At 57.9% G+C, this 25485-nt stretch overlaps 3 protein-coding genes across 3 annotated transcripts in view; 2 read left to right on the top strand and 1 right to left on the bottom strand.

Moving 5' to 3' along the window:
• The window catches only part of LOC119094555 (papilin), a 70138-nt gene extending 68557 nt beyond the window's left edge, over window positions 1-1581 (top strand). The window contains exons 44-47 of the mRNA XM_037217616.1: window positions 183-293; window positions 691-858; window positions 1340-1365; window positions 1507-1581. Coding sequence (XP_037073511.1) covers window positions 183-293; window positions 691-858; window positions 1340-1365; window positions 1507-1581 — 380 coding nt within the window. The remainder of the gene's footprint in view (window positions 1-182; window positions 294-690; window positions 859-1339; window positions 1366-1506) is intronic.
• Window positions 1582-2586: 1005 nt separating this feature from the next.
• On the bottom strand, window positions 2587-5528 carry LOC119094554 (nucleoside diphosphate-linked moiety X motif 8). The gene is made up of 2 exons (XM_037217615.1): window positions 5382-5528; window positions 2587-3463 (listed from the first exon to the last, which is right to left on the bottom strand). Exons 1-2 carry the CDS (start codon window positions 5526-5528, stop codon window positions 2921-2923), a joined length of 690 nt encoding a protein of 229 aa, XP_037073510.1. The 3' UTR covers window positions 2587-2920.
• Window positions 5529-9953: 4425 nt separating this feature from the next.
• The window catches only part of Bruce (BIR repeat containing ubiquitin-conjugating enzyme), a 49522-nt gene continuing 33990 nt past the window's right edge, over window positions 9954-25485 (top strand). The window contains 19 exon segments of the mRNA XM_037217614.1: window positions 9954-10352; window positions 13684-13856; window positions 17335-17493; window positions 17993-18258; window positions 18702-18873; window positions 19191-19370; window positions 19857-19974; window positions 20240-20424; window positions 20761-20880; window positions 21181-21411; window positions 21688-21744; window positions 22062-22224; window positions 22516-22577; window positions 23148-23341; window positions 23686-23821; window positions 23906-23942; window positions 24343-24503; window positions 24820-24885; window positions 25270-25412. Coding sequence (XP_037073509.1) covers window positions 10169-10352; window positions 13684-13856; window positions 17335-17493; window positions 17993-18258; window positions 18702-18873; window positions 19191-19370; window positions 19857-19974; window positions 20240-20424; window positions 20761-20880; window positions 21181-21411; window positions 21688-21744; window positions 22062-22224; window positions 22516-22577; window positions 23148-23341; window positions 23686-23821; window positions 23906-23942; window positions 24343-24503; window positions 24820-24885; window positions 25270-25412 — 2807 coding nt within the window. The 5' untranslated portion in view covers window positions 9954-10168.

Here is a 25485-nt window from a genome sequence, read left to right as displayed (position 1 = left end):
GAGGTCAGGTCCGCCGTATGTGACGAGGTCAGACCCACCGTGTGATGAGGTTAGAACCGCCGTGTGTGACGAGGTCAGGTCCGCCGTGTGTGACGAGGTCTGACCCGCCGTGCGTGGCGAGGTCAGACCCGCCCGTGTGTGACGAGGTCAGACCGCGCCTGACTGGCGCTGACCGGCGACAGGCACGGACCTAGTGGTGCGGTCTGCCGAACCGTCCGACTCCGGTATGTACCGGTGCCAGGCGGCCAACCAGTACAGCACGGCCGAGAGCACAGTCAGCGTCCGCGTGCAGGGTGAGAGTCCAGCCGGCGGAGCCTCCCCGGTGCCGCCCGTCCCGGTGGCGGCCGCGTACGGAACAACGCGTCGCGGCAGACGAATCAAAACATGGGAAGCGTGTCCGTCGCCAGTGTTGTCACGTCTTGTGAATGAAAGCTTTGACTCCAGATTAAACACCGTAATCAAAGGATCTGGCTGTTTGGTTTTGTGTTTAGTATTTCCCTTTTATCCGAGGTCGTATATTTACAGATATATGCGAGCGCTGCCCTGTAGGGCTCACGAATCCCGGTCTGATCTTTGTGCCTTCGATGAAGCAGCTGCCAGCTCCCTGGAGCATCGGCCAGGACCAGTGCCAGAAGCCTCCGCTAACCGCGCACACGCAGCCAGGGATTCACTCCCGACCCGCCTCCGCAGGTGTATTCGTCCACCAGAACTGCACGGACAACCCGTTCTTCGCCAACTGCAGGCTGATCGTGGCCGCTCGCTACTGCAGCAATCAGTACTACTCGCGCTTCTGCTGCCGCTCGTGCACGCTTGACGGCCAGCTGCCGTCGCTCGGCTCCCACCTGTACAACCAGCGCGGTGAGTGAACTCACTCCTGGACCATGGGCGGGGCGAGTGGGCCACACCCAGACTGTCGCCAGGGCGAGCGTGGTCACACTGGGCAGCCGGCGGGGTGAGTGTGGTCACACTGGACAGCCGGCGGGGTGAGTGTGGTCACACTGGACAGGCCGGCGAGGTGAGTGTGGTCACACTGGACAGCCGGTGGGGTGAGTGTAGTCACACTGGACAGCCGGCGGGGTGAGTGTGGTCACACTGGACAGCCGGTGGGGTGAGTGTGGTCACACTGGACAGCCGGTGGGGTGAGTGTGGTCACACTGGGCAGCCAGTGATAAGGTGCCGGGGCGATAAGACGCTGGCTATCCGGCGGCATGGGTTGCTGATATCGCGGCAATGAGACAAGTGGTTGGTGGACGTGGAGCGAGCAGGCGTGCCGGCCATTCCCATCTCCGCGCCGCAGACATCCCCGCTGAGTCAGCTGACGCGTCGGCCGTCATTTCAGGGTACTTCGCCGCCTCCGCCGCTGCGGCAGAGGCGGCGCGGCCGGCGCGCGTGCTGGCGCCGGGCCCGGCGACGGTGGGAGCGCGCCGCCGCCTGCCGCGCCGCCGCCGCCTGCGCCGCCTGCGGGTGCGCTTCGGCCCGCGGCGCCGCCCGTTCCGCCCCACCCAGGTTCCGGTCAAGGTCACGGGGTCACCGGCGGAGGTCACCAACCCGGCCAACGCCACGACCGCGGCGCGGCCGTGAGGAGGCGGCGGGGTGGAAGGGGGGGGGGGGACGCTGGTTAGACTGCGAAGGACCAGTCTCGGCCGAGGGGCAGGAGGCGTGGTTCCAGCCGACGGGCGGCCTTGGTCCATGGCGGGGCATCACGCGGAGAGTCTAAGCAGCCCGCCAGCACGATGTGTTGGGGTGCATCTTGCACGCTTACCGCTCGCCAATCCGATGTTCGCGGGGCTAAACTGGCTTACTGTGAGCACCTGACTGTTCTGTACTTTCTGTGAAGCGTCGCATGCGCTTGCGTCGAAGTACGCATCAGCGAAAAACTTACGACTTGTCTGCATCGCCTGTTCTGCGAGTGATTTGTTCGCACTTGTTGCTAACCATGTGGGCCAGAATGCCCAGCTACCGCGTCATGTCAGTTATCATGGATACCGCTGTGGCGGGGGTCACGGACGATCAATGTGGAGAAGCTTTGACGACGCCTTTTTTGTTGCGTTAGCCGTGCTAATACGACGTCCCGGCACCACGCACTGCGCTGATCAAGAGACACGCCCGGCAAATACGAAGGAGCTTTGATGACCTTGTTTGTATTGTGTTTACGCTGGCAAGACGGCGTCCCAGCGGGACTCGGCAACCCTTCGCATTCCTGTCCGGTATCGGCGACTGAAGCATCCACCGCCGCCCAATGGCCGATTAGTGTCGCTTCTGATGACCCCCAGCCCATGCATGGAAGACGCTCTGTTGGCGTCACACTGTCACCTACCCGTTTATTGACCACGTCGGCAATCACCAACAAGCGCTTCGTCTCCGGCGGTACCAGCCCTACCAGGAGGGAAGCAGAGCGCCACCACCGTATCAGCCGGTGATCAGCTGGCCGTGATGTAGCAACATCGGCCGCTGGCCGCTAGACGCGACCGTCGGGCACACATTGGCGGTGGCTCTTCCGCGCGGTCACGCCCCCGCCCGCTGTGACGCTGGCCCGGCGGTGCCGCCAGTCGCATCTGCAAAGCCCCCCCCCCCCCCCCACGCGCTCCACCCGTGTCAGGTGTCAGAACAGTCCGGGCTGCCGTGATCGGGCATCGCTGCCTCGCTGACAGCTGTCAGAAGCCCGCGCAAAAGGGTCGTGATCCCGTCACAGACCACGACAGCGGATCGGGTTCTCGCGGAAAGGATGATCATTCGGGAGAACACTGACGACGTGGTCTTGATGTTGCAAGGTCACATTACGACAAGTGTGGCTAAACGCCACTAGCCTTCCATGATCACAACTAACGCCCGTGCCTCATCGTGCCTGATCTGCCACACTCCCAAGAGTATATTTAATTACACGTCAAGCCTTATACTAAGCCCTAACCGATCGCCGACGTCAGGACCCGTCCCGAATGGGCTTGAGCAGCGTCGGCTTGTGAGAGTACATCTCTGGCACGAGACTCGACAACGTCAGGTGGGTGAGGATCGCCGTCAGGCCCCACACTCGGTGCGGCCCGTTCAGGAACACCGGCATCGAGTACCCAGCGCCGCCGTCCTTGCGCCGGTACTGCGTGTGGCCGACGTTCTCCGCTCGGCAGAGGTGCTCCAGCGAGAGGAAGAACACGTCCTCCACCTCGCGCGGCTCGGGCCGCAGGTGCTCCAGCTCCAGCTCACCCACGTCGGCCACAAACGCCGCCACCGGCTTGCCATCGTGGCGCGAGTTCATCTGCGGGAGCGCGGCCCACAGGCGGTCGCGGCCCACGCGGAGGCCCACCTCCTCGCGCGTCTCGCGCAGCGCCGTGGCGAGCGGGTCGGCGTCGGCCGCGTCGCGGTTGCCGCCGGGGAAGGCCACCTCGCCGGCGTGCTTGTTGAGTGCCGTCGAGCGGAGCGTGTACAGCAGGCCCGACCGGCCGGCGACGCGGCCCAGCGGCACCAGCACGGCGGCGGCCGGCGCGCCAGTCGCCGCCCGGCAGCCGCAGCCGCAGGCGCGACAGCCGCTCGGCGAAGGCGGCGCGTCGCTCGGGCGTCAGCAGGGCGGCCGCGTCCGTGGAGAGGGCTCGGCCCGGCGCCACCAGGCGGCGCCACATGGTGCCGGCGCTGTGGACACGGCGGTCCGTCAGGTCTGTGGCCCTCGGGCACGACAGGCACACTGGCGCAGTGTATTCACAGCTTGTCAACGTTAGGTAAGCGGCAGGTGCTCGATACTGGATCATCGACGGCAGGGCAGGCGACTGACGAGTCCGATGGCAGGCGACGCCCAGGAAGGAGAGGATTGCGGTCGGGGGTTGCCAGTCCAGGGTAGAACAGCCAACGCTCGGTGTCGGCAGTGACGAGTGGGCAGAAGTACTCATTCGCAGAATAGGAGACTACCCAGGTTACACAGTAGCCACTGCATGGGAACACGACGGGGAGGGAGGCGCCTCGAAACATGAGGAGAGGCACGCAGTGCTTTCCAAGGCCCGCCGAGGCAACAGTGGGCCAATAAGGAGACGCCTAATTATTCGAACGGACATTGCATTTCACCAGTCGTCCGTGTAGGTGGCGCCCAATGCGCTCATCTACTAACTTATTCGCGTCGACATGGGTGCTGGTACCTTCTTAAGCATGGACACGATACTAACCTTCGTTCACGCATTGAACAAACACAGGCTGCCGCTCTATATACAGGTGTGCAAGACAGCAGCACGCCACCAGCCCTCAGCTGGCCTTTCTCCTCGCCCTTGGGATAAGCGACTTTCCACTCCATTTCAGACGACTGGCCAAATCCCACGCATGTTCCTGGGCTATGCCGTATATTCAAACCCTCATGCATATCTTGACATATCACAGACGCTTTATGCGAACCGTTCACACAACAGTGAGAGTCGCGCACTGTGTCGGAGCGTACGACGGCCGAATCGTGTCTCTGTGCGACACTACTCTGGCTTACAGTTTCCACCAGAGGCAGACCCAGCAAGGGAGGCGTCGCGCTTCATTGTGGTGCCCCATGAACTCCCCCGCCCCCCCCCCCCCTCCACAAAGAAGTCCCCAACAAAATATATTTCGCAGGAATTATTCGCTGGTTTCAGTGCACTTTATTTCTGAAGGTCAATTTTCTTTTGTTTTCTTTTATGCTGAACTTGAATGTTTAGGGCCGTTTGTGGTGCCCCTGAACTTTGGTGCGTCTTGAAAATAAAGGTTATGGTGGACCCAAAAAGAGGATTTTGGTGCCTCTTTGGCCCAGAGGAGGCATGACCCAATAAGCCTTCCACCCCCCCCCCCCCCCCTTCTGGGTCCGTCACTGGTTTCCACCCAGTTTACATCGGAAACCATTTTGATAAACACATCAGTGACACGTGGTTGGTACCACGACCTCCAGGTCCTCTATTTCCTTTAAATCGGCATGTTCGCAGGTACAACTCCTGTTCCAATAGTTCAACGCACATCACATAGGCAGCCCAGGGTCAACTAGACAATACTATACAAAAGCAACTCCTCCGCAGCTAATCCGAAGCAGAATAGCGGAATTGCCCGTCTCCTATCGAACGTACGCATGTACCGAACACATGTACCCTATCAGTGTTTGATTAGGAAATTTAAGACGCCCAGCAACGTCAGCATTCAATCTCTCACTACAGGAGTGTTCAGTCCAATGCTCGCTGCCCCGCACCGCGCATAAGCAAGTGGCGAATCTTTTCATCACGCCAAAAACGATCAAAAGCGTCTGAAAATCACGCGATTGAGGCGATGGGCAAATATGTCCGTGGCGCTGGCCCGAGCTTGGATCAGACCCGCTTCGACCGCAGAGCAGGGGACGCCATCACCGCTGGTGACGACTTCGGCGTCGGCGAGGACCGTCCGGCTGGGGACGGGCGCACGGCTGGGGTCGAGCCCATGGCGCCGTCCGGCACTGTTTCGCCGCAGAGGCATTGTTCCATGCCGCGCGCGTCGGCCGCCAGGTAGGCGTCGTGCGTCCAAGCGGCCTGGAACGCCGTCAGCGCCGCCGGGCTGTCCGCGTGCGCCATCCAGGCGGCCACTGTCTGCTTGACGCGCAGTTCGCGCTCGTACAGCGGCAGCAGGGCGGCGGCGGCGCGTGCGCAGCGGCCGGCGTCCCAGTCCGCTGGCGGCGCGGCGGCGGTCGGCGGCGCCCGCTCCGCCAGCTGCCGCAGCGCGTCGAGCTGGCTGGCGGCCTGTCGCAGCCGCTGCAGCTGCAGCTGGAGGCCGTCGGCGCAGCTGGCCAGCCGGCGGCAGGGCTCGGCCAGGCCGACCGGGTAGCCGTCGTCGGCGGCGCCGCCCTCCACCTCCCACGGCCGGGCCGCCCGCTCCAGCGCCGCGCCGCGGACGGCCGCGATCCGCGCCACCAGGGCGGCGCCACCGGCGCGCTGCTCGGCCCAGCCGGCGGCGCCCGCCGCCCAGCCGGCGCGCGCCCTCTGTAGCCGGTACGCGACGTCCGAATAGAGGCTCATGGCGGGGTGCGAGGCAGCAGAGCCACTCCCGCACGACGCCTCGCGTTGAGCGCGAGGAGACGTCGGAAGCGACGGGCACACAGTCGTCTGCGGAGGCAGGAAGCAGACGACCGCTGGTCGAAAGGCTGAAAGGGCGATTCTCAACTGAACTAGTCTGCCACGCTTTACGGACGAGGACGGTACAATGGGATGAGGAACAGGTTAATGTACTGCATTTTTCATTGCATGTACAGCACACAGAGCCACATAATACCCATACAGGCTACAACACATTTACACCTTGGGGCAAATACAAAAAAGCCTACCAAAGCATTCTTTTCTTTCCTGTTACAGCTATTAAGTTAGCTCTTGTAACTGCTAATCGTCATGCTGCTTGCACATCTAGCAATCTTTTCAAAGAGATTAAAAGCCCTGACAAGGTTCTTTGTTGTGTGTTATGTAAATATTGCAGTCTTAACAAGCTTGATAGACCAGCAATGTTTTCTAAACACGACTTGCAAGGTAAAATATTTTGAAGCGTGCAGTAAGACAGAAATAATGCTGCTCATCAAGCCTTTCATGGCCAGACTGCTTGTTTTCGTCTCAGAGGAACTGCTTCCGACTGTGAATAGCTGTGCACGGCGTTGAGTCCAATTCCGACCCGGAGAAATGCAGTATAAATTGGAGTCCGAGCCCATTCCGATCCGACGATATGTGAGTTGTTTTTGACATTGGGGTTTAACGACGCACTGAGCTACTGAGGCTATAAGTATCGCCCGCCTCTCACGATAGCAAAAAGGGTGGACACCATGGGAAATCTAACCCCGTACCAGAGGTACGGGGTTCTACTGCCCCCCCCCCCCTCCCCACACACACTACCGAGCCCAACCACTGCCCTGTCGTATTCCCGAGGATAAGTGGATGTATTCTAGAATGAATCTCGATGGAGTCGATTCCGGCGACGACCGTTGAGGCCTGACTTATAAGCTTCACAAATCCTGCATAGAGTATTCATTACATTCATTTTCAGATTGGAATGGGAACATATCTTATTTGGGTCCTGGATAAGCCTCTAAGTTATAAATATATGCTGTTGCTTCCACCTTCATCTGAAATCAGCCCCCAATGATTTGACTAGCTTGAACCCAAATTAAAATCACATGCCTATTTCCAAGGCATTGCTTCCACCATGACAATGTCAGTTTATGGATTCAAGAGTTGCTTTTGACTCTGTTTGGAGCTTTGCAAGCACCAATAACTCCACTCATGTGGACCAGAAGAGGACAGCATTTAATCACAGGTGTGCCCAACAGTTTTTACATAACGGCCATGGCATGGGCCAATGAGCATGGCAGCCTAAAGTTCTAGTTTCCTCCTGACCACTTCTATCCTGATGATGATGATGATGCTACTGAAGGCTGGTCCATTTGACTTAATGGTTGGGCATAGAGTAGTTCTTGCATCCTCAACCATGGAAATATTGTTGAGGCACTATTAAAGAGTGAGAACACTTTGTTTCTATTCAATAGCAAGAGTTCACCCCAGCCCTTCAAGTATTCAACTCTTGCATCTTCAACCTCAGACCCACATACCTCCCAAATACTTTTCTGTCATGCATTGATGTTCAGTCTGCACAATTTAATAGATGTTTCTGTATTCCCCAGGGCCCCTTTGAATGTTCTTAATCATGCTCCTGAGGGCTTTCCTGCAGCAGGTAAAGCAGGCATGATCAACATCTTCAGATTGGGTGTACATTATTAGATCCATTTTCTTCTTCTTGAGGGCATAAACCATCTCTGCAACTTACCACATGCAGTGATTCATCATCATTGTAACAGGCTTAGGATAAGATACAAATGTCTCCAAACAAAAATAAGCTTTCTTCAAGAAGTTACATGATTTGAGTGCATGGTTTTGACAAAGTAGTGGTGGTGATGAATGTCTGATGGAAAGCATCATTTTATCCCAGTCAATACAAGACATATTGAAATCTCCTGGAATAAGGTAGTGGGATAATAGCTTTGAAGTTATAATATCTACCACAAGGTCTCCATACAAAGATGTAATTCCCCTGACTGTGGAGGTGCAGTCCTCACCCCCAACTTTGAAAAGGAAGTAGGCCAAATATGATGAGAAACACACATTTGGACACCCTTTGTGGGTAACTTTAGCCAGGTGTCTTGCTCAGTCAGGCCAAAATTATTTTGTAAAACTATATCCAAGTTTACATATTGCAGGACATAAAATGATAGAGGAAATCAATACTAGACTGATCTAATACCTCCTTACCTTATGAAAGCTACAAAATACACAAACCGCACTGAATGCATACCATCTCCACTTCCAGTGACTAACCAGAGAGAACATCTACCTGACATAATGAGCAGGAAACTGAGCTATGAATGCAGTTTGCATCAGCAGTTATTCTATTAAATTCTAAATGTCTGATCAGATCCTATTATTTTTGGTTTTATATTGACTCAGTACAATATACTTTTGTATATTTTTAAATAAACTTACTGGCATTATTGAATTGATATGCAATAACATGCCCAACCCCACAACACATTCACCTACATTCTGAAATGCACTCTCAGTGGCAGAGGGAGCTAGAATGTGTGCAAAATGATGCTCTGATTGGCTGTGTAAATAAACTCCTTGTTTACTATGGATATACCATATTTCCTTCTCAAGTATAATGAACTTAGCATATTGCACAAGGAGCTAAACATAATTATTAGTGGAGAAAATAGCATGTGTCATAAATGGAGCTAGTTAGGATGTCCAAATATAACCAAGCAGGTTTAGTTGCATGCTTGAACTTCAAAAGTTAAAATTGCTTTGAAATGCACATCTTCAGTTGGGCTGCAGCAAATGCATCCTGCTACAAGTCATCAGCTTTCTGCAATCAACCTTAAAGTAACCTTCATAAAACAGATACTTGTTCATGATTCAGATGTTGCATCTTTCATACAAGTGGAACCGCATGCACGATGTGCCCCTCACATACAATTATATCAAGGCAGATAAAACCCTGATGCAATTACACTTCAGGCCACAAAAACCCTTACAAATCACATTGTTATGCACAGGGGACTGGCTGAACAAAATGAGCTGAGAAAGGGGTGGAGGCTGAGCAGTGAAAAACGATGCAGCCTGCCCTGAAACCACATCAGTAAATAGATTTCTCCAGATTTAGTTCACGCTCTTCCAAAAGTTTTTTTTCTGGAGGGATGGGGCTCAAGTTGGGGAGGGGGCAGGAGACCCCCAACAACAGAGTTAACGAGAACTGTGGCTAGGAGCCTGGTTTGATCAACAAGTAGGACAGTAATTCACCTTAAAGAAGAGCGTGGGAAGCAATCTGAAATGTCCTGGAGCTTTTGATGGCCACTCAACAAATCCTCTTATATCTAGCGCAATTATGCACACGGTGAAAACGCGCCCCACCGCACGCAGCGCCCGAGTATACAGTGCAGGACGTGCGATGCAGACGTCTCTAGAGCGCCAATTACGGTCGGAAAAACAAAAAGTCTGGACATTTAAAATCCTTCATATGCTTACATGAATTCCGGCAAAGTTAGCAAAACATGGAATTACCGGGATGCATGTCAAGCCAATATGTTATGCGCCAAAGCGATCGTATCTTAAATATGTCAGTACCATAACAGGTTTCAAACATTTCAGCTTGGGTGTCTTTAAGTGATTACCTGCTTTTTCCCATACCAAATGAGGTACTTCCCGGAAAAGGTAGATCAGGGCTGTCATACAGTCTTTTCTTAGTTCTCACGCAACTTCAGGCTTGGGTTACTAATCTAGATGACTGATGCAAAATGTTTCATCATCTATTGAACGATGATTTCTTCTCGTAGCGATATGCGAGACATGATTTTGTTTTTGAAGCGTAAGTAAAGGAAATTTGGTGAAGGCTTTTTCTGGATCCGGAAAACTTGCACCACTTACACCACTGCGCCACAGCCGCCGCAAAGTGAGGCTCTGTCATTTGTGTGAGCACGTTCGCTTCTGTGGGCGAACTCCGGAATGCATTCTGTGTTTTGCTCGCGGCGGCGATAGATCAATTCTTTTGTATGATTGTGCTCTACCTCCCGTGACGTGACGTGTCTCTCAAAACGCGTTTATAAAATTATCGTGCAACATATGTCTTTATGAGTGAAAACTCCTAAACTTTAGTGTGGTGGTCGGAACGCCCACAATGGTTTGAAATGGCCACTAATGGTGCTCCGGAACATTCGAGCGTGGGATCTTTCTCCACCAACGAGGCGACCAAGAGCTTCATCTATCATCCAACATTAAATGTTATCCTGTTGATAACCAAAGATGCAAACATCAGGGTTCTTGATGTCCTTTCTTGTCAAACATTGCACATAGCAACACCACCTGTCAAAGGTAAGTAGTAGGGAGTGATGTATTGGCTCTGAGAAGCATATTGCATATTTAGTTTATTGGGTTTATTTCATATATATATATATATATATATATATAAATTAGTCTGGCTGTATGCCATTCAGAATATATTGCTCCAGTATGTGATCATGCTTATGTGCAGTGCAGTCTACCTGAAGTGGGCATCATGGTTTTGGGCAGACCTTAGGGGTGACCAAATTTTGTCATGTGAATACTGCACAAAAATTTCATGATTCCAAGCTGATATGCATGCACCTTGTTTGGTAACCAGAATGTGACTAGTCATAATACACAGTAGGAATTCATATTTTGGGGAATGTTTTCTAAAAATAGCTATGCTGTATTGAAAACCAGAAGTTATTTTGTGTTGTCTTTATCACTGAGACCTGTTAGACAGAATAACCAGTCACATTTGGTGTTGTTTTTACACTAATTAGGAAGTGTTTTATGACTCCATAGGCACTATCAGATATGCCACTTCTAGATGTGCCAGGCTCTGAGTGCATAGCTAAAATGATGAACATAGAGTGTTTATCACATTTTTTAAACAGTGGCAAGCATAATGATGTAAGGATAGATGAATTCAATGTTGCTTGTGTCAAGGCTAACAAAGGAGGATATGTATAACAAGGGACTATGGTGTTATTGGTTGCATTTGGTTGCCTTCATTAATATTGCAATGTTTGGAGTCGATGATCATACAAAGGAATGTCTTATTGAAGAACCTCAGGATGGCTTGCAGAAAATGCTTTTGCACCTAATTGCAGTAAAGCCAAAGTTTAAGTGAAAATCATGTGGCCCTTTCTATCCTACACATAATAAGGTATGTAGGATAGTGCAATTTGCTCAATTTTGGAGACCCATTAGTAAATAGGACATATGGCCTTGTCTTGCTTAGGGTTAACTGTTATCATGTGTTCCCAACTGTCTATGGTTTGGGTGGAAAGGAATACCTTAAAGAAGATGCAACAATGATTGGTTGGCTGGTCTGGGTTGGACCTGTTGTGGGTTTTAGGATATGGTGGCAAGGTATGTTTATGCTATTCTTTTCTATATCCAGAAGCTGATTGGGTAGATTGTTTATGGTCATTTTCAGTTATTGTTGGATCATCTTCAAGACACAACCTACAGAATGTTTCAAAATTATTTATTTGCATGGATCAGTATTGTAACAACATGATGAAATACCCTTGTGACAGTGTCTTTGTTATAACTCCTGAATTGTTGAAGCACATGGTGAGTGCCACTGAGTCCAGTTAGATATGGGATGGAAAGTCCATATATATATATATATATATATATATATATATATATATATATATATATATATATATATATATATTATACACCATTATATATATATATATATATATATAATGGTGTATATCTAATATATAAATGTTTGACACAGTAAAAGTATATATGCAAATAACTGCAGATATGTCAGGACAGATGATATCACATGCTGGTTATGCTGACATGATAAATATGGTATGGATCATAGAGATCATTTGACATAATGTAAATCAAAACTTTGCTTCTCTGGGGGGCTTTAATTGGCATTTCAGTAGAGAATGAAACTTCAAGCCATCATCAGATCTGTTTCATCTTTGGGACATTTTTGAGCATATGCTTTCAGCAGTGTTCTGTGTGTTTTCTCATGCAGGATTGGGGCTGTTGACATTCCACAGAATTCCATGGCTGTTTTGAGCTGTTGAGACAAGCACCTGAAAACTGATCTCTCAACACATCATGTTTACAAGCTTTTAGGTGGCTGATGTCCCATATATTTTGGGGCTTCCCTATCTTTTTTTTGTGTTCTTTCATTGCTGTTAGATAGAAGGATGAAGACCAATAATGACAACATTACAATAGGAAAGTAGTTGAATGAGTGAAAAATGAATGAAGGGTTTTTCATGAGGGGTTTTTCACTCATATTTTTATTTCACTTCCATCAAGGCTTCTTTTAGCTAGATGTGGAAATAAATTGTGTTGTTGATCATGATGGTATTTTGCCAATCTTCCATTTGTATTTGCATTATTGTCCTGTAAACTCTGTTGGTTATTTTCATAAAAGCATTTGATGTTTCCATCAGACTATTTCTAATTTTCATCCATATCATTGTTTAAGCTTGTCCTGTAAAGGGTTTTTGCACTCAATCCTTTTTGGTGTGAAATTTCACCCCAGTTTGAAAAAGAAACTACAGAAAGGAGAGCTGCATGCAAATCACTTTTTGGTTGAATATTTTTTATTTACATCTTTCTCATTTAGATCACTTTTTGGCTAATCATTTTCTGTTTTTGTTTACATCTTTCCTGTTTATGTTGCTATGATTTTGTTTCCATTCATTTGTTTTTCAATTGTGGTTTTATTTAAAACCACATGCTGATATTATGTCAAATATTTTACAATTATATCATCCACATGCATGCATCTTGTCCTTGCAGGCTGGAAAATGCTCACACAGACTAATTCTGGAAGTGTTTTCACTTGGCTCAAGAGCCAGTGGCAAGCACAATTTTTACTCACAAAAGTCAAGAACTGTCAGTGCATCAGGACATGGCCTCCGCACCATGCACTGCTGGAGAGCCATGCCACTCAGTGCACTCCTGGCAGCACGGCGGCCGTGCGGCAGACGGATGGCATGTGGCGCGGCGTCTGTGACGGGGGTCACGGACGGAGCGAGGTCTCGTCCTCTCCCCAGTGGGAGCCCAGATAGGTGTCCCTCCCCCCTCCCCAACCCCTTCCCGTCCAGGTTACACTCAGACGGGCTGCCGCGCTTCTTACACCCGGCGGCCGGTGGGTATCAGTCTGGTGTCAGGTGGTCGCCGCTGGCGCCACTAACGAGCGGGGTGGCTTGTTTGGTTTGGCGTCCTGCACGCGAAACGAAACAGCTCGCCGAGCGGGTGCGGAAGACGTGAAACAGCATACCATGAAACACTCGAAAGCTACCAAATTTCGCTTTACGTCATTCAGGTTTTGACCACAACCATCGGTCATTTAGAGTCATTGAGCAGTTCTCAAATTAGTGTTTTTTATGGGACGAACACCTGATGGAAGGCTGTGGACAGCGCATTTTCTGAGAGGAGAACATCCAGTAGGAGGCCGTTTTCCCGGCGCTGGCTGGTGGCAGACCACCCCCGCTTGTGGCGGCTCGCCCGCGCCCCCGGATGACCACAACTCGTGTCAGCCTCCCACAGCAGCACGACGAGGGAAGGTGTCACCTGACGAGCACGCCTCACGCACACACGCCGCGTTTGAGTGGCCGGCCGGGACGAACCGGTGCCTCGTTGACCGCCACCTCCGCCGCAGGCCGGCCGCTGTTCGGCGCGTACCTGCCGGGCGTCGACAAACTCCTGCTCTGCGACGGCCATGCGGTGGGCGTGCGCAAGGACCACAGCGGCATCGTGCTGCTGGACTCGATCCTGCAGACGCCGGTGGCGCGGCCCGACTGCGTGGTCAAGCTGGACATCCCGCTCTCGGAGGTGGGTGCGGGGCGCGCGCGCTGCCCGCCGATCCGGCTGGGCGCCTGCCGCCCGGAAGGTGGCGCCCGCGTTGGCCAGGTGCGCGCGCTCCCGGAGACGGGTTTGGTTTACGCCAGTGACGCGCGTGTAAGCTGCTAGCTGGGTGAACCTGGCGCTCGGTTTGGTGTCATCATTTCTGTGGAAAACGTGTGGCACGACCAGCGAAAGCGGTTCCATCTCATCGCGATTTAAAGGCGTGACCATCGGCGACGGTGAAACAGCGATGAAATAGGTCAGATGTACTTGACGATCCTCAAGCCTTTGATGAACGTGGTATGAAACTTGAGGATGGTGTGAAACGATGCGAATAATGCTTTTCTCAAACAAGCACGCTACGTTGTCCGTTACGTGAGTAGACAGGTCGTTCCGCCTGTGTACAGGAGCGGATGAGACTGGTACCAGAAGGCGCGCATGCAATTTATCTTTCCACTCTGTGAGTGGAATCAAGGTCAACCCGTCACCGGAGTGCCGGTGAAGCCGGTGCCATGCGGCGCGCGCTGCGTAGCGTTTTCTGGCGGTGTATCCGCCACTGTCGGATGGGCCGGAAGTCGGGGTGGCAGGGGGCGCCCGCGCGGGACGCGGTGCCTCGCACCGACCGTCGATCGTTGGCGCCCTCCCCTCCTTCCAGACTTATGTCTAGCCGCTGACTCACAGCCGGCAGGCTCGCCCTCCGCTGAGCCGCCTCCGGGGGGCGACAGGGTGGGACCACCGTCTCCACCCCCGATCCCGGCGGTGGAGACGGTGGCGAGCAGGGAGTGGGCTGGTGCTGCCAGTCCGCTGACTCAGCGCGATACACGGCCGGGTCTAGAAAACTGGTTGTGGTCTGGGTTATTTCTATCGAGTTCTGTTTGCGGCCGGGCAAAATATCCGCCGGTAACCCGATTACCACGTCTGTAAGCTAGCACACTGCATGTAATGCGGATAGTATTTTGCATGCGGTTGAAGAAAGCCCCTGAGTGATGGAACATGCGACAGGACTTTCAGGAACGTGGTCACGTATGTAGTGAACTTCCCCTCCTTGTTCAGCAATGCGACCTAGTCGCGTTAATCCTTTATAGCTTGACTCAAAATTGACACGTCGTACGCCCAATGGTCTGAGCGGAGCCCACTCTATGCAGACCCTGACACAGTCTCCCAGATGTTCACAACTGCGCACGCGCTTCGCCCCAGGTGGGCGGCCACTCGTCCGGAGAGATGTGCGACGTTGTCACCATGTCCGTCAATCACCTAGCGTCGCCTAGCGACCAGTGTCGCCATGCCATTGAGCGGAGAAAAGAAAAAAAAAACAACAACGAAGGCTAACGTCGGCTGTTCCGCCAATTCCCCTCAAATTGTAGCCGTGTTGCCCTAAGCTGTCAGTAGGTCGGTGTTTGCGACGCATTTTTCACATACCTCCTGTGAACCAGCCCGTGTCTGCAGGATCACGGGAGAGGCACATGCATGCTTTGCATGGTGCACTTTGCTTGAAGACTTGTCTCCGGGCCTGTTTGAAGAAGTTTTAAGAACTCGGCCTGCGTATGTTTTCTTGGAGGCAATGTCCGACATGTGACATAGAAACATGCGTAACACATGCGGAATGGATGTGACAACAGCTCCTGTTCGGCACCCAATTCCCTGTCATCATTAAAAGCACCTTGGAGGTCAAATCAGGATGTAAGGCGCTCAGTCTGTCAGAGCATTTTGGCAGATTGCTCGGAAAATTTGCCCTGTATCAAGATCTGCTGGGAAACCTAGATTAGAGCGGCCCACGTGACTCTTGTGGCTTTTCCCGGCAATGCCGTCGTTACGTCCGGGATATGTTACGTCATCAATTGTGACGGAAATAGGCAGGGTTACATCCGGCACTTGGAGTCCGTACAGATGCACCGGTTGAAATGGGCATAACCAGGATTGTCATCTGGGGGAGGCTCAGTGAGAGTGCATCGCGATTGTTTTAACGTTCTGTCAGGAGCTGTCTGACACCAACAGAAAAATGCGAGCCCAGGGGAGAAGGCCGGACGTACCCCTCCCCTCCTCCTGGCTGGGGGAGGTCCGGCCGGTCCGACTGCCCCCCCCCCCCCCCCCCCGGTCGAGACTGGAGTGCATTGGATGCTCGGAGCGCGGTGTGAACTGAGGCTCCCCTGGAGCCTCAGTGTCGGAGTGTGCAATCCCGATTATGGGCGTTGGTCAGCGGCCATTGATTTCCCGCTGTGGACAGTTGGACACACGCTGCCGCCACATGCGCGCCAGGTTTTGCAATGGCGAGTTTTTATCGCGCCAGTGTTGTCACACTTCGATCAGGGCCACTGCGCGCCCGCCCGCGAGGCGGTCGGTGCGCGACAGTTGGCGCGTCCAATGGCGCCGCCCGTCTCATCCGCGTGGGGATGGCTCGCGCGGAGCTCGCCGGTGATCACTGCTGCGCTCTTTTGTCGCGCGCTGCTTGGTGTTGGCCGTTGAGGGCGGCGGCGGGTGCGTGACGGCATGTTCAAGATGCGTCCCTTCGCGGCAGTTTGTCGGATTATGTCTTTACTAGGTCCGGGTTCGGGGACGGTGGGGCGCTCAGCGTGTACCAGCCTCGGTGCGTGGCGGAGAGACTTCGCCAGTGCGTACCGCCTCGACGCACCCCTATATTGATTGTCCTGAAGCTCAGTCTGGTGGTATCACCTTGACGCACGGGGTCGCTGTCTAACGACATCACACACGCGAAGATCGCATGATTCAGCCGATGCTGTCCTGTACCTGGGGGCGCGACACGCCCGCGTGTGTTGGTTACCCGCCGCCGTTGTCATGGCGAATTGTGACGTCCACGGCCGCACTAGTTACATGCGTCATAATATTTGTGTTTGAAGGGACCGTGGAGCCACCTGAGGTTGTGAATGACGGGCCTTTAGGTTGGGAAGGTGGCGCGTTGATGACGATAGAGGTGAAGAAGACGTAATAATAAAAGCTGGTCACGGAAAAGACAGCCGCAAATTGTCAGCCGTAGGACATCTTCATGTGGAGGGTAGAGTTGGATTGTAAGGGGGGAGGGGAAATACGTGGGAACTGAGACCGCACGTGTCCAGTGTCTAGGATGCTGAGGTCGCACGTGTCCAGTGTCTGGGTGCTGGGATCGCATGTGTCCAGTGTCTAGGATGCTGGGATCGCACGTGTCCAGCGTCTGGGTGCTGAGACCGCACGTGTCCAGTGTCTAGGATGCTGGGATCGCACGTGTCCAGTGTCTGGGGTACTGAGGTCGCACGTGTCCAGTGTCTGGGGTGCCAAGACTGCACGTGTCCAGTGTCTGGGGTACTGAGACCGCATTTGTCCTATGTCTAGGATGCTGAGACCGCCTGTGTCCAGTGTCTTGGATGCTGACACCGCACGTGTCCGGTGTCTGGGGTGCCAAGAGCGCAATTGTCTGGGTACTAGGACCACATGTATCTGACTAGTGACGCCCGGCGCGCGCCGGTGTCGACAGGCCGTGCCGCTGGCGCAGGCGCTCTCCAACACGGACATGTCGGTGCTCAACGCCTCGGCCGATGAAGACGACATCGTTTACTCCGTGCTGGAGCAGCTGCACGCCAAGATCGACGCCCACAACACCGACAGCATGGCCGACAACCTGAAGGCGGCGAAGGTGAGGCGCACCGCCGAGCCTCAGCAGGCCATCATCTGGCAACGCGGAATGGCTCTGTACCCAGTTGTTCAGCTTAGATGACGACATGTGATCCCATGTTGTGGTGGCCGCGTTTGGCTCTGTGCCACGCTGGTCTGCCGCGACTGCGGGCTGCCGGGTCGGTCTCAGTGTGTTGCGCTGTTGCCTTCCGTGACCTTTTGAATGTCCGGCGTCGCCCCGCGCACGGGACTTTGCCGGCGGGCTTGGGCTGGTGCTGCCGGCCACTTAGTACCCGGATCCCGGAGGCGCACGGCGCGTCCATAAAGGGATCTGATGATTAAGGCCCGTCTACTTGTGTAGACGGTGTTGTCGCCCGACGCCCGATGCTCCCATATTCCAGCGGTTGGTGGCGTGTCTGAGGGTGTGATGATGAAGATCTGCGCTATGTGCTCAGGGCTCTCACGCTGTGTCCACGGCGTTGCGCTCCCACGCTCAATGGGCCGTCTCCGGTGTGTTCCAGTGGAGCACGGTGTGTCTGGAGCTGCCGCTGGGCGTACTGCGCGTCGTGTTCTCTGCGCTGCTGGCCGAGCTGCTGCGCGTCGGCCGTCACATCCCGGCCGTCTCGCACGCGGCCGCCGCCGTGGAGCGGCTCCACCTGACGCTGGCGCCGGGCGCCGACCCGACGGCGCCCGGCGCGCCCGGCGCCGCCGTGCCCGACCGGCGCCGCATGTTCAGCGAGGCGGCGCGGCGCCAGACCTTCAGCCGGTGGCCGCACATGCACTACAAGTCAGTGACTAGGAGCGGGCGCGGGCGCGGACAGGGACAGGGACAGGGACGAGGCGGGAGGTGGGGTGCGGGACCACTGTCTGGGACCTGTGGAGCTGGGCTTGGGTTGACAGTCCAGTCGGTTTGCGGGTGACGCGTGGAGGAGAGGGAGGGGGGATGGAGAGGGAGCCTTGAGAGACGCTTGGTGGTATTGACTCTGGTTTCACGTTGCTTCGCAACTTCTACTCACGGAAAGGCTTTGTTTGTGAGCGTCAGCGTCAAACGGAGTGCTCGCGGTCCCTCACGCAGCAGCGAGCGCCCGAACAAAGCCGCACTTGTGTTGGGATATATTGACCCCGTGTGACATGTGATACTCTCTCGTGTGGTGGCCTGGCTCCGGCGGCAGGCTGGCGGCCCGGGAGCGCCGCGCCCTGGCTGACTTCGGGCGCCGTCCCTGCCGGCAGGTGGGCGCTGCCCGAACAGATGGCGCAGGCCGGCTTCTACCACCAGCCCAACCAGTCGGGCGACGACATGGCCATGTGCTTCACGTGCACGGCGTGTCTGGTCTGCTGGGAGCCCACCGACGAGCCGTGGTCGGAGCACGAGCGGCACTCGCCCTCCTGCCCGTTCGTCAAGGTGCGCCGCCCCGCCCCGGCCCGCCCTGTCCTCGCCCGCTGGCTGGCGTCAGCCGTGCGGCGAGCTTGGGCCGCAGCCTGTGAGAAGGCCCGTGTCAGTAATGTGGCCGTCTGGGCTCGGCGGCCAGCGTCAGACCTGGGGCGCCTTGTGTGTGGCCGCCTCACTCGCAGGTGGCGGATGCCACCATGAATGCGATGGTCGTTACACCTGAATGGAACGTATTCGTTGCTTGCCTGCTGCCGGCCTGGCCTGCTGCCGCGGCGACCCTGACGCCGCGCGTCGGCGACTGACTGGCCGCGCGCTGCCGACGCCGGCAGGGGGAGCACACGGAGAACGTGACGCTGTCGGTGACGGAGAGCACGGAGCCGGCGCAGGCACACGGCGCCGAGCACGGCGAGGAGGCGACGCTGCTGGCGGCCTCCTCGTGCGCCCACCTGGCCGCCACGGGCACCCGGCGCGGCCATCTGGTGGTCTGGAGCGCGGCCGCCACACTTACGGTACGCCCAGCGCCCGGCCGCCGCTCGACCAATGCTCGACCACTGCTCGGTCGGCGCGGATCGGCCGGGCCGTGTCGGCGGCTGAGCTGTTGGGACGGTTTCGGTGCGCACTGTTGGACCCCGTAATTGTCGCGCAATGTGTCCGGCCGGTGGCGTGTCGTCCGAGGTCAGGGGTCAGGCAATGTCGGCCTGTTTACTCGAGACTTCTGCTGCCTGCCGGCCGATTTCGTTGCCCGTTATCAGTGACATCAGCTGTTGCACACCGTTCGATTTTGATGGGTTCGTGATTTGTTCCGGTAAAGTTTTGTAAAGTGGTGTGTTACACAGAAAGCCCCTAATAGGGGCGGACTGCAACAGCTGAACCGTGCAATGTGTATGGGCGCGCTGGGCTGATAGCCGCCCGGCTCAGCTGGACACCGAGTCGAGCTGCCGTGTGCAGCGCTCCGTCTGACAGGCGGCATTAACGCTCGCCGCCGCCGTCCACAGCGGGAGCTGGCGTTCCGCATCGACCCGTCCCACCCGCTGATCCTGGGCCAGAGCCTCTACTGCGCCCAGTACAGCCTGGACGGCACGGGCGGCGTCGAGATCCCGCTGGAGAACATGGGTCAGTGGCGGCCCGGGAGGCGGCGCCGGGGCCGGACGGGGCGGACTCTGGGCGACGGTGACTCGTGGGAGACGCCGTGTCGGCGCTGGTTCAGTCCAACAGCCCAGGAAGTGTGTCGTTCTCGCGCGGTCTGTGTGCACTATCGAATGGACGGTCCGTCCGTCACCGCCGCGTCGCCCCGCCGCCGGCGCTCGACGGCGGCGGCGGCGGCGGCAGTCCCGCTCCCCTGCACCCGTGGTGACCACCCCCCTTGCCTCTCTGCCAGACGAGCTTCTGTCGGAGGCGGGCCCGGAGCCGGCCGAGGTGGCGGTGGGCGCGCTCTGCCTGCTGGCGCCGCCTGGCGAGCCGAGTCCCGGCGCGCCGCCACCGGCCCGGCCCTGTCTGGTGGCCGGCGTACGGCTGCGGAGGCGCCCCTCCTCGCACGAGCAGGCCATGAACGTGGCCAACCAGGTGCGTGGCCCGACTAGGCGTCCGCCAGAGGGACGCCGAAGGGGGCGTGGAGCACGCGCGGGATGTGACGGCAGGAGTCCAGCTGGGGATGACCTGCTGACGTCCTCATTCTCTGCTGAATGAATGGTTCGTGTGGTATAGATGTCGCTTGTGTTTTGTGTCTCATTCATACTGGTTCGCTTACTAGCGGAACGGGTATTTCAGTTAAAGCATTCCACAAGCGTTTTTTTTTTGTTGAGCGGCCGCGAGAGTGGCGCGGCGCCGAGTTTCATCAGCTCCTGCTTTCGTCGTAATTCGTGCTTGTTTCGATCGCACTGACCCGCCCGGCGTTTTCAGAGCGTGTCGCCTGGCGCTAGCAATCCACTTGACATCATGGAGATCAACAACGAGAGCATGGGGCTGACGGAGGACGAGCGCGTGCAGCCCTTCCTTCTCGTCTACGACATAAAACAGCAGGTCAGCTGCCCGCGGCAGCGGCTCCCCAGGGCGCAGACCTCAGGCGCTCAAACCGCGCTACGGAGACGAACGCAGAATGTGTGGAGATTACAAACGTGGCGTCGACTTGCGTGCAGCTTGTTCTTGGCCTGTGGTCGTCACGGAATGTGTCTTCACCATGGCGCGTGAGTACTGTTGTAGGTCTTCCTGGCGATGGTTACGCACAGAAGACTCGGTGTTCTGCCCACTGCCCACTTGCGCGCCGGCCCTGCCCCGTGTTACTGTGGTGTCGTCTGACCCGGCCACCCCCCGTCCCGGCAGGTGGCGCCGTCCAGCGCCGCCCGGCCTGCCGACACCACCGTCTTCACCCATTCGGGCAGCGGCCACACCAAGAAGATGAGCGCGCCGCCGGCCGCCGCGCCTGCCGACGCCGCGCCGCCGGCCGCCGACAAGGACGCCGAGTTCTCCGACACGCTGATGAAGTTCCTCATGAACAAGGACGAGCTGGCGGCGTTGCCGACCGGGCCCGAGTCGCCGTCGGCGGCGCCGCCCGCCGGCGCGCCGCCGCCGCCGCCGCCGCCGGCCGAGCCGCCGGCGCGGCCGGCCGAGCCCAGCCTGCTGCAGTGCGTCGGCCTGCCGCAGCCGGTGGTGGCGGCCGGCCTGGCCGTAACGACGCTGCTGCCGTCGGCCGACGGCGCGCAGTTGCTGGTGCTGGCGGCGCCCGAGCCCGGCCAGCCGGACGTGGTGGGCGGCGGCGGCGCGCTGCTCGTTTACGACCTGGAGACGAGCGGCGCCGCCGTCGCGCTGCGGCCGGTGCCGACCGTGCAGCGCCAGTACGGGCCCGCCCAGCCGCGCCCCACCGCCATCACAGTCATACCGACCGAGGTGAGGTGCAGGCTGGACCGCCGTCCCATGCTGGCGCCCGCGGATTGAGCCCCTCTGGTCTGCACTGTAGCTGGTGCCCCAGGTTGTGCTGGAGGATGGGGAGTTGCAAGTGGAGGTCAGGAACGCTCTCCGCTTGTTTGGTCTGACCTTACCGCGTGTGTCTCGCTCAGCTTTTTGCACGTGCTGGTTGTTTTCTGGCGCACGGCATATGTAAGAGCCCAGTCTGCCAGCACCGCTTCCCGGTGCTGGCAGACTTGGAGTTTGAGTTGGAGTTGTATTGGAGTGGCGGCTTGACACCCAGCCGCCGCCGCCGCCAGGTGTGCGCCAGTCCGGAGGAGGAGCCGTCCGAGCGGCAGGAGGGCCAGCTGGCCGTGCTGCTGAGCAGCGGCGAGCTCCAGCTGCTGAGCGCCGTCACGCTAGAGACGCTAACCGTGCTGCTGCCCGCCGGCTCCGGCTGCTTCGCCTGCTGCTTCTGCAACAGTGAGTGGCGGCCGGCGCTCGGCGGGGCGTGGGCTGGGCTGCTGCGACGGCGGTGGGCCGGCGCCAGGTCCGGCCGCAGCTGGTGATCCTGTGGCGGAGCGTCACCGGGTTGGTCAGCAGGTCTGTCGCCTCGCGAGAACGGTCGGTGGGACATCAGCCAGCAGGCCACGTGACTGTCACGTCTGCAGTTTGTGACGTGTGTCCGCCGGTCCGTGGTGTCTGGCTGCGGACACGCCGGCGTTGTCTGCGGTCTGTCAGCGGACGTCCAGCCTCTGCCGTGCCCGCCGGCAGGTCTGGAATGTCTGATCGCGTGCACGGAGGCGGGCGAGCTGACCTTCCTGCCGCTGGGCCGGGCCGACCCGGACGAGGTGGACGCCGCCGACGGCCCGCCCGGCCCGCTCGGCCGGCCGGCAGCCAGCCGGCAGAGCAACGCTGAAGCCCGTGAGTGCCCGACGCGCGCCCTCGACGCGCGCCAGGCCGCCGGCCTGCGGCACGGCCGGCGCGGCGGCTCGGCTGTGGGTGGATGGTCACGGACCATGGCTGGTGATCGAGACATCTTAGTTCACGTTGTATGCTGCCATTGGGTGGTAATGATGTTTCCACTCCTTCAGCGGCTCGACTCGGCTTTGGCTTTTGTGTTTTCCTTTATCAATGTCAATCGGTGGGACATTTAAAGGGATCTTGCGAGGCATTTAAACGGATCTTGCTGTGCGATTGTCATGCCATCTGTGGCTGCGTCGGTTCCAAACGCGGCGTCATGACACTCCGTTTGTTCCTGACGCTTAATGGTCTTCGCACTAGTGCCGAAGCCCAGACACATGGCTCCCATGGGTAGTGCCTGTACGGACGGCCCCGTCTCGACGGCCGCTGAGCTGCGCGCTGACCGTGGCCCGGCGCCGGCAGCCTGTGTGGAGCTGGTGACGCAGCCGCCGCTGTCGGCCGCTGCGCTGGAGCGGGCGCACGAGCTGACGCGGCTGGAGACGCTGACGCCGCTCTTCTCGGCCGTGGTACCGCCCTGCTGGACCGAGATCCAGCAGGCGCAGAAGCAGCGCCGCCACCCGCGCCACCTGCAGTCCGACAAGCACCACACCCGCACCTGGCGCCTGCTTAACGACGGGTACGCCGCTCGCCGCGCGCGTGCTGGGGGTCGGGCGTGCGCCTGGTCGCGCGGCAACCGGCTGCAGGCGGGCTGTCTGGGTGGGCGGTGTACTGGCAGCGGCGGTGCTCTCCCGCGATGCCCGCTGTCTGTCTGTCCGTGTCGCGGTTGGTGGGGCGTGGGTGGCGCTGGTGCAGCGACTGGTGTTGTGCTCGTGTTTAGTGACGGTCGAGCGAGCGGCCGTCTGTGATGTGTCCTCGTGTCGCGCTTGAGCCTCGCCTCCTCCCCCGCCCCCCCCCCCGCCCCCCCCCCCCCCCCCACCTTCCCCCGCGTCCGGTGACCTCGCCGCGTGGCCCCGCCGACAGGCCCGCCTGGAAGCAGCACGTGTTCGAGATCACGCTGCCGCGCTCGGTGCCCGTGGCGCACGTGGACTTCCGGTTCGCGCTGCAGCCGCTCTGCACCTCGATGCCGCCGGTGGAGGCGACGCTGGTGCGCTCCGGCGCGCTGCCGAGGCCGCCGGGCCGGCCCCCAGCGGCGGCGGCGGCGGCGGCGGCGGCAGCGGCGGCAGCGGCGGCAGCGGCGGCAGCGGCGGCGCCCGAGGCGGACCCGCCGCCAGTGCATGGTGAGCGACGCTGGCGAGGTCAGACCGCAGCCGTCAGACGCGGCCGGTGGGATTGTCAAGTGGCCGGCTTGTTGGACCGGCTGCGGGCAGCTGTTGGCGCTGTCAGCTGCCTGTGTGAGGCGCTTGTGGTAGGACCTCTCAGGCTTTCAAACAATGCCTGGGTGGGTGGCGAGGCGCGGGTATGTGGAGATTGCCGCCGGGCGGTATTTCATTCAATTAAGCAGACATGCTGGGAAGTGGTGTCAGATGCATGGTCGTGGTCCAAGCTAGACGGTGTTCCTAGTTTGCACAACAATCCCCATGGCCGCACTGTGGGCGTCTGAGTCGGTCTGCAGGCGCGGACGGCCGGACCGGCCGCCGTGCCGCCGTGCCGGCCTGAGCGGCGCCCGCCTGTCGGCAGCGCCGGACGAGTCGGAGGTGCTGTGCGGTCCGGTGGACCTGCGCTCCTGCCTGGACATGTCGGGCCAGGGCGGCACGGCCACCTTCACCTCCAGCGAGCTGCTGCGCGCCCACCACCGCACCTTCAGCATCAGGCTGACGTGTGCCCCGCAGGCCGGCCAGGTGAGCGCCACGCCGTCCCGGTGCCGCACGGGGGCGACCGGGGGCGCGCTTCACGGCTGCGGCCGAGCGCGAGGCGTCGATGCCCCGCGCGGACTGCCGCGCACAGACAATGTCCCTTGAAATAGTGATGTGTGTAACATTTGGACAGCATTGAAATGTGTGAAACGGCCGTTGTAGCACATCGAACATGAACAGCGGCTGATTGAGAGTGTGACCATGGTGTGAGCTGTTGTGCTGTACCGCTCACGGCCCATCCACGCGTTGTTCGTGCTGCGGGTCGGTGCGCGCCTATCGACCACGCCGTCCTCTGTTGCAGAGCAAGCCCGCGGCGTCCGACGACGACGGCGCGTCGGGTGCCTCATTCCTGCCGGACCTGCAGAGCGTAAGCGCACTGCGAGACGATGCGCGCGCGCCGCGGCGGCTGGCCGGGGGCCGGCACGCGGGCGGGGGCCGCGAGTCGGGTGGGCGGCGTGGAGGTTCGGTGCCGTCGGTGTTCTGCTACCCTGGCAAACCGGGTGGTTGGCGTTGTTTCAATGGGCGAAGAACCCACGTAGCGGCAAAAGCAGCTCGACTGCCGTCATGTGCACTGCTTTCTCGGCATTATTTAAATTCCAGTGTGCTGGTGTCCGTCACTTTCGCTAGGCTCGCGTGCCTTTGATATCAGGTCGTCGGAGGTCGTTCCGGGCCCTGGTCGACTGACCGGCTCGGCGCGTCCCCTCGGCTGCCCGGCCCCTGACCGGGCGTCCACGGCCGGCCGTGCCCGCAGGCGGTGTTCAGCTCGGTGCCGCTGACGGTGGACAAGCTGGCGGCGGCCGGCGTCAAGGCTGACCACCTGACCGGCTGCGAGTGCTTCCAGGAGGTCAGCGTCACCATCCGGCGCGTCAAGACCTCCTGCCTGCCCCACCAGAGGTCAGTCGCCCGCCGCTCGCGCGCGCCGCCGGGCGTGTGGACGGGCTGGCGGGGGAGAGACCGTGCTGGGTTC

Source organism: Pollicipes pollicipes, unplaced genomic scaffold (assembly GCF_011947565.3).
Source record: "Pollicipes pollicipes isolate AB1234 unplaced genomic scaffold, Ppol_2.1 Scaffold_4002;HRSCAF=4701_pilon_pilon_pilon, whole genome shotgun sequence".
NCBI lineage: Eukaryota > Metazoa > Arthropoda > Thecostraca > Pollicipedomorpha > Pollicipedidae > Pollicipes > Pollicipes pollicipes.
This window is presented reverse-complemented; position numbering and strand designations above follow the sequence as displayed.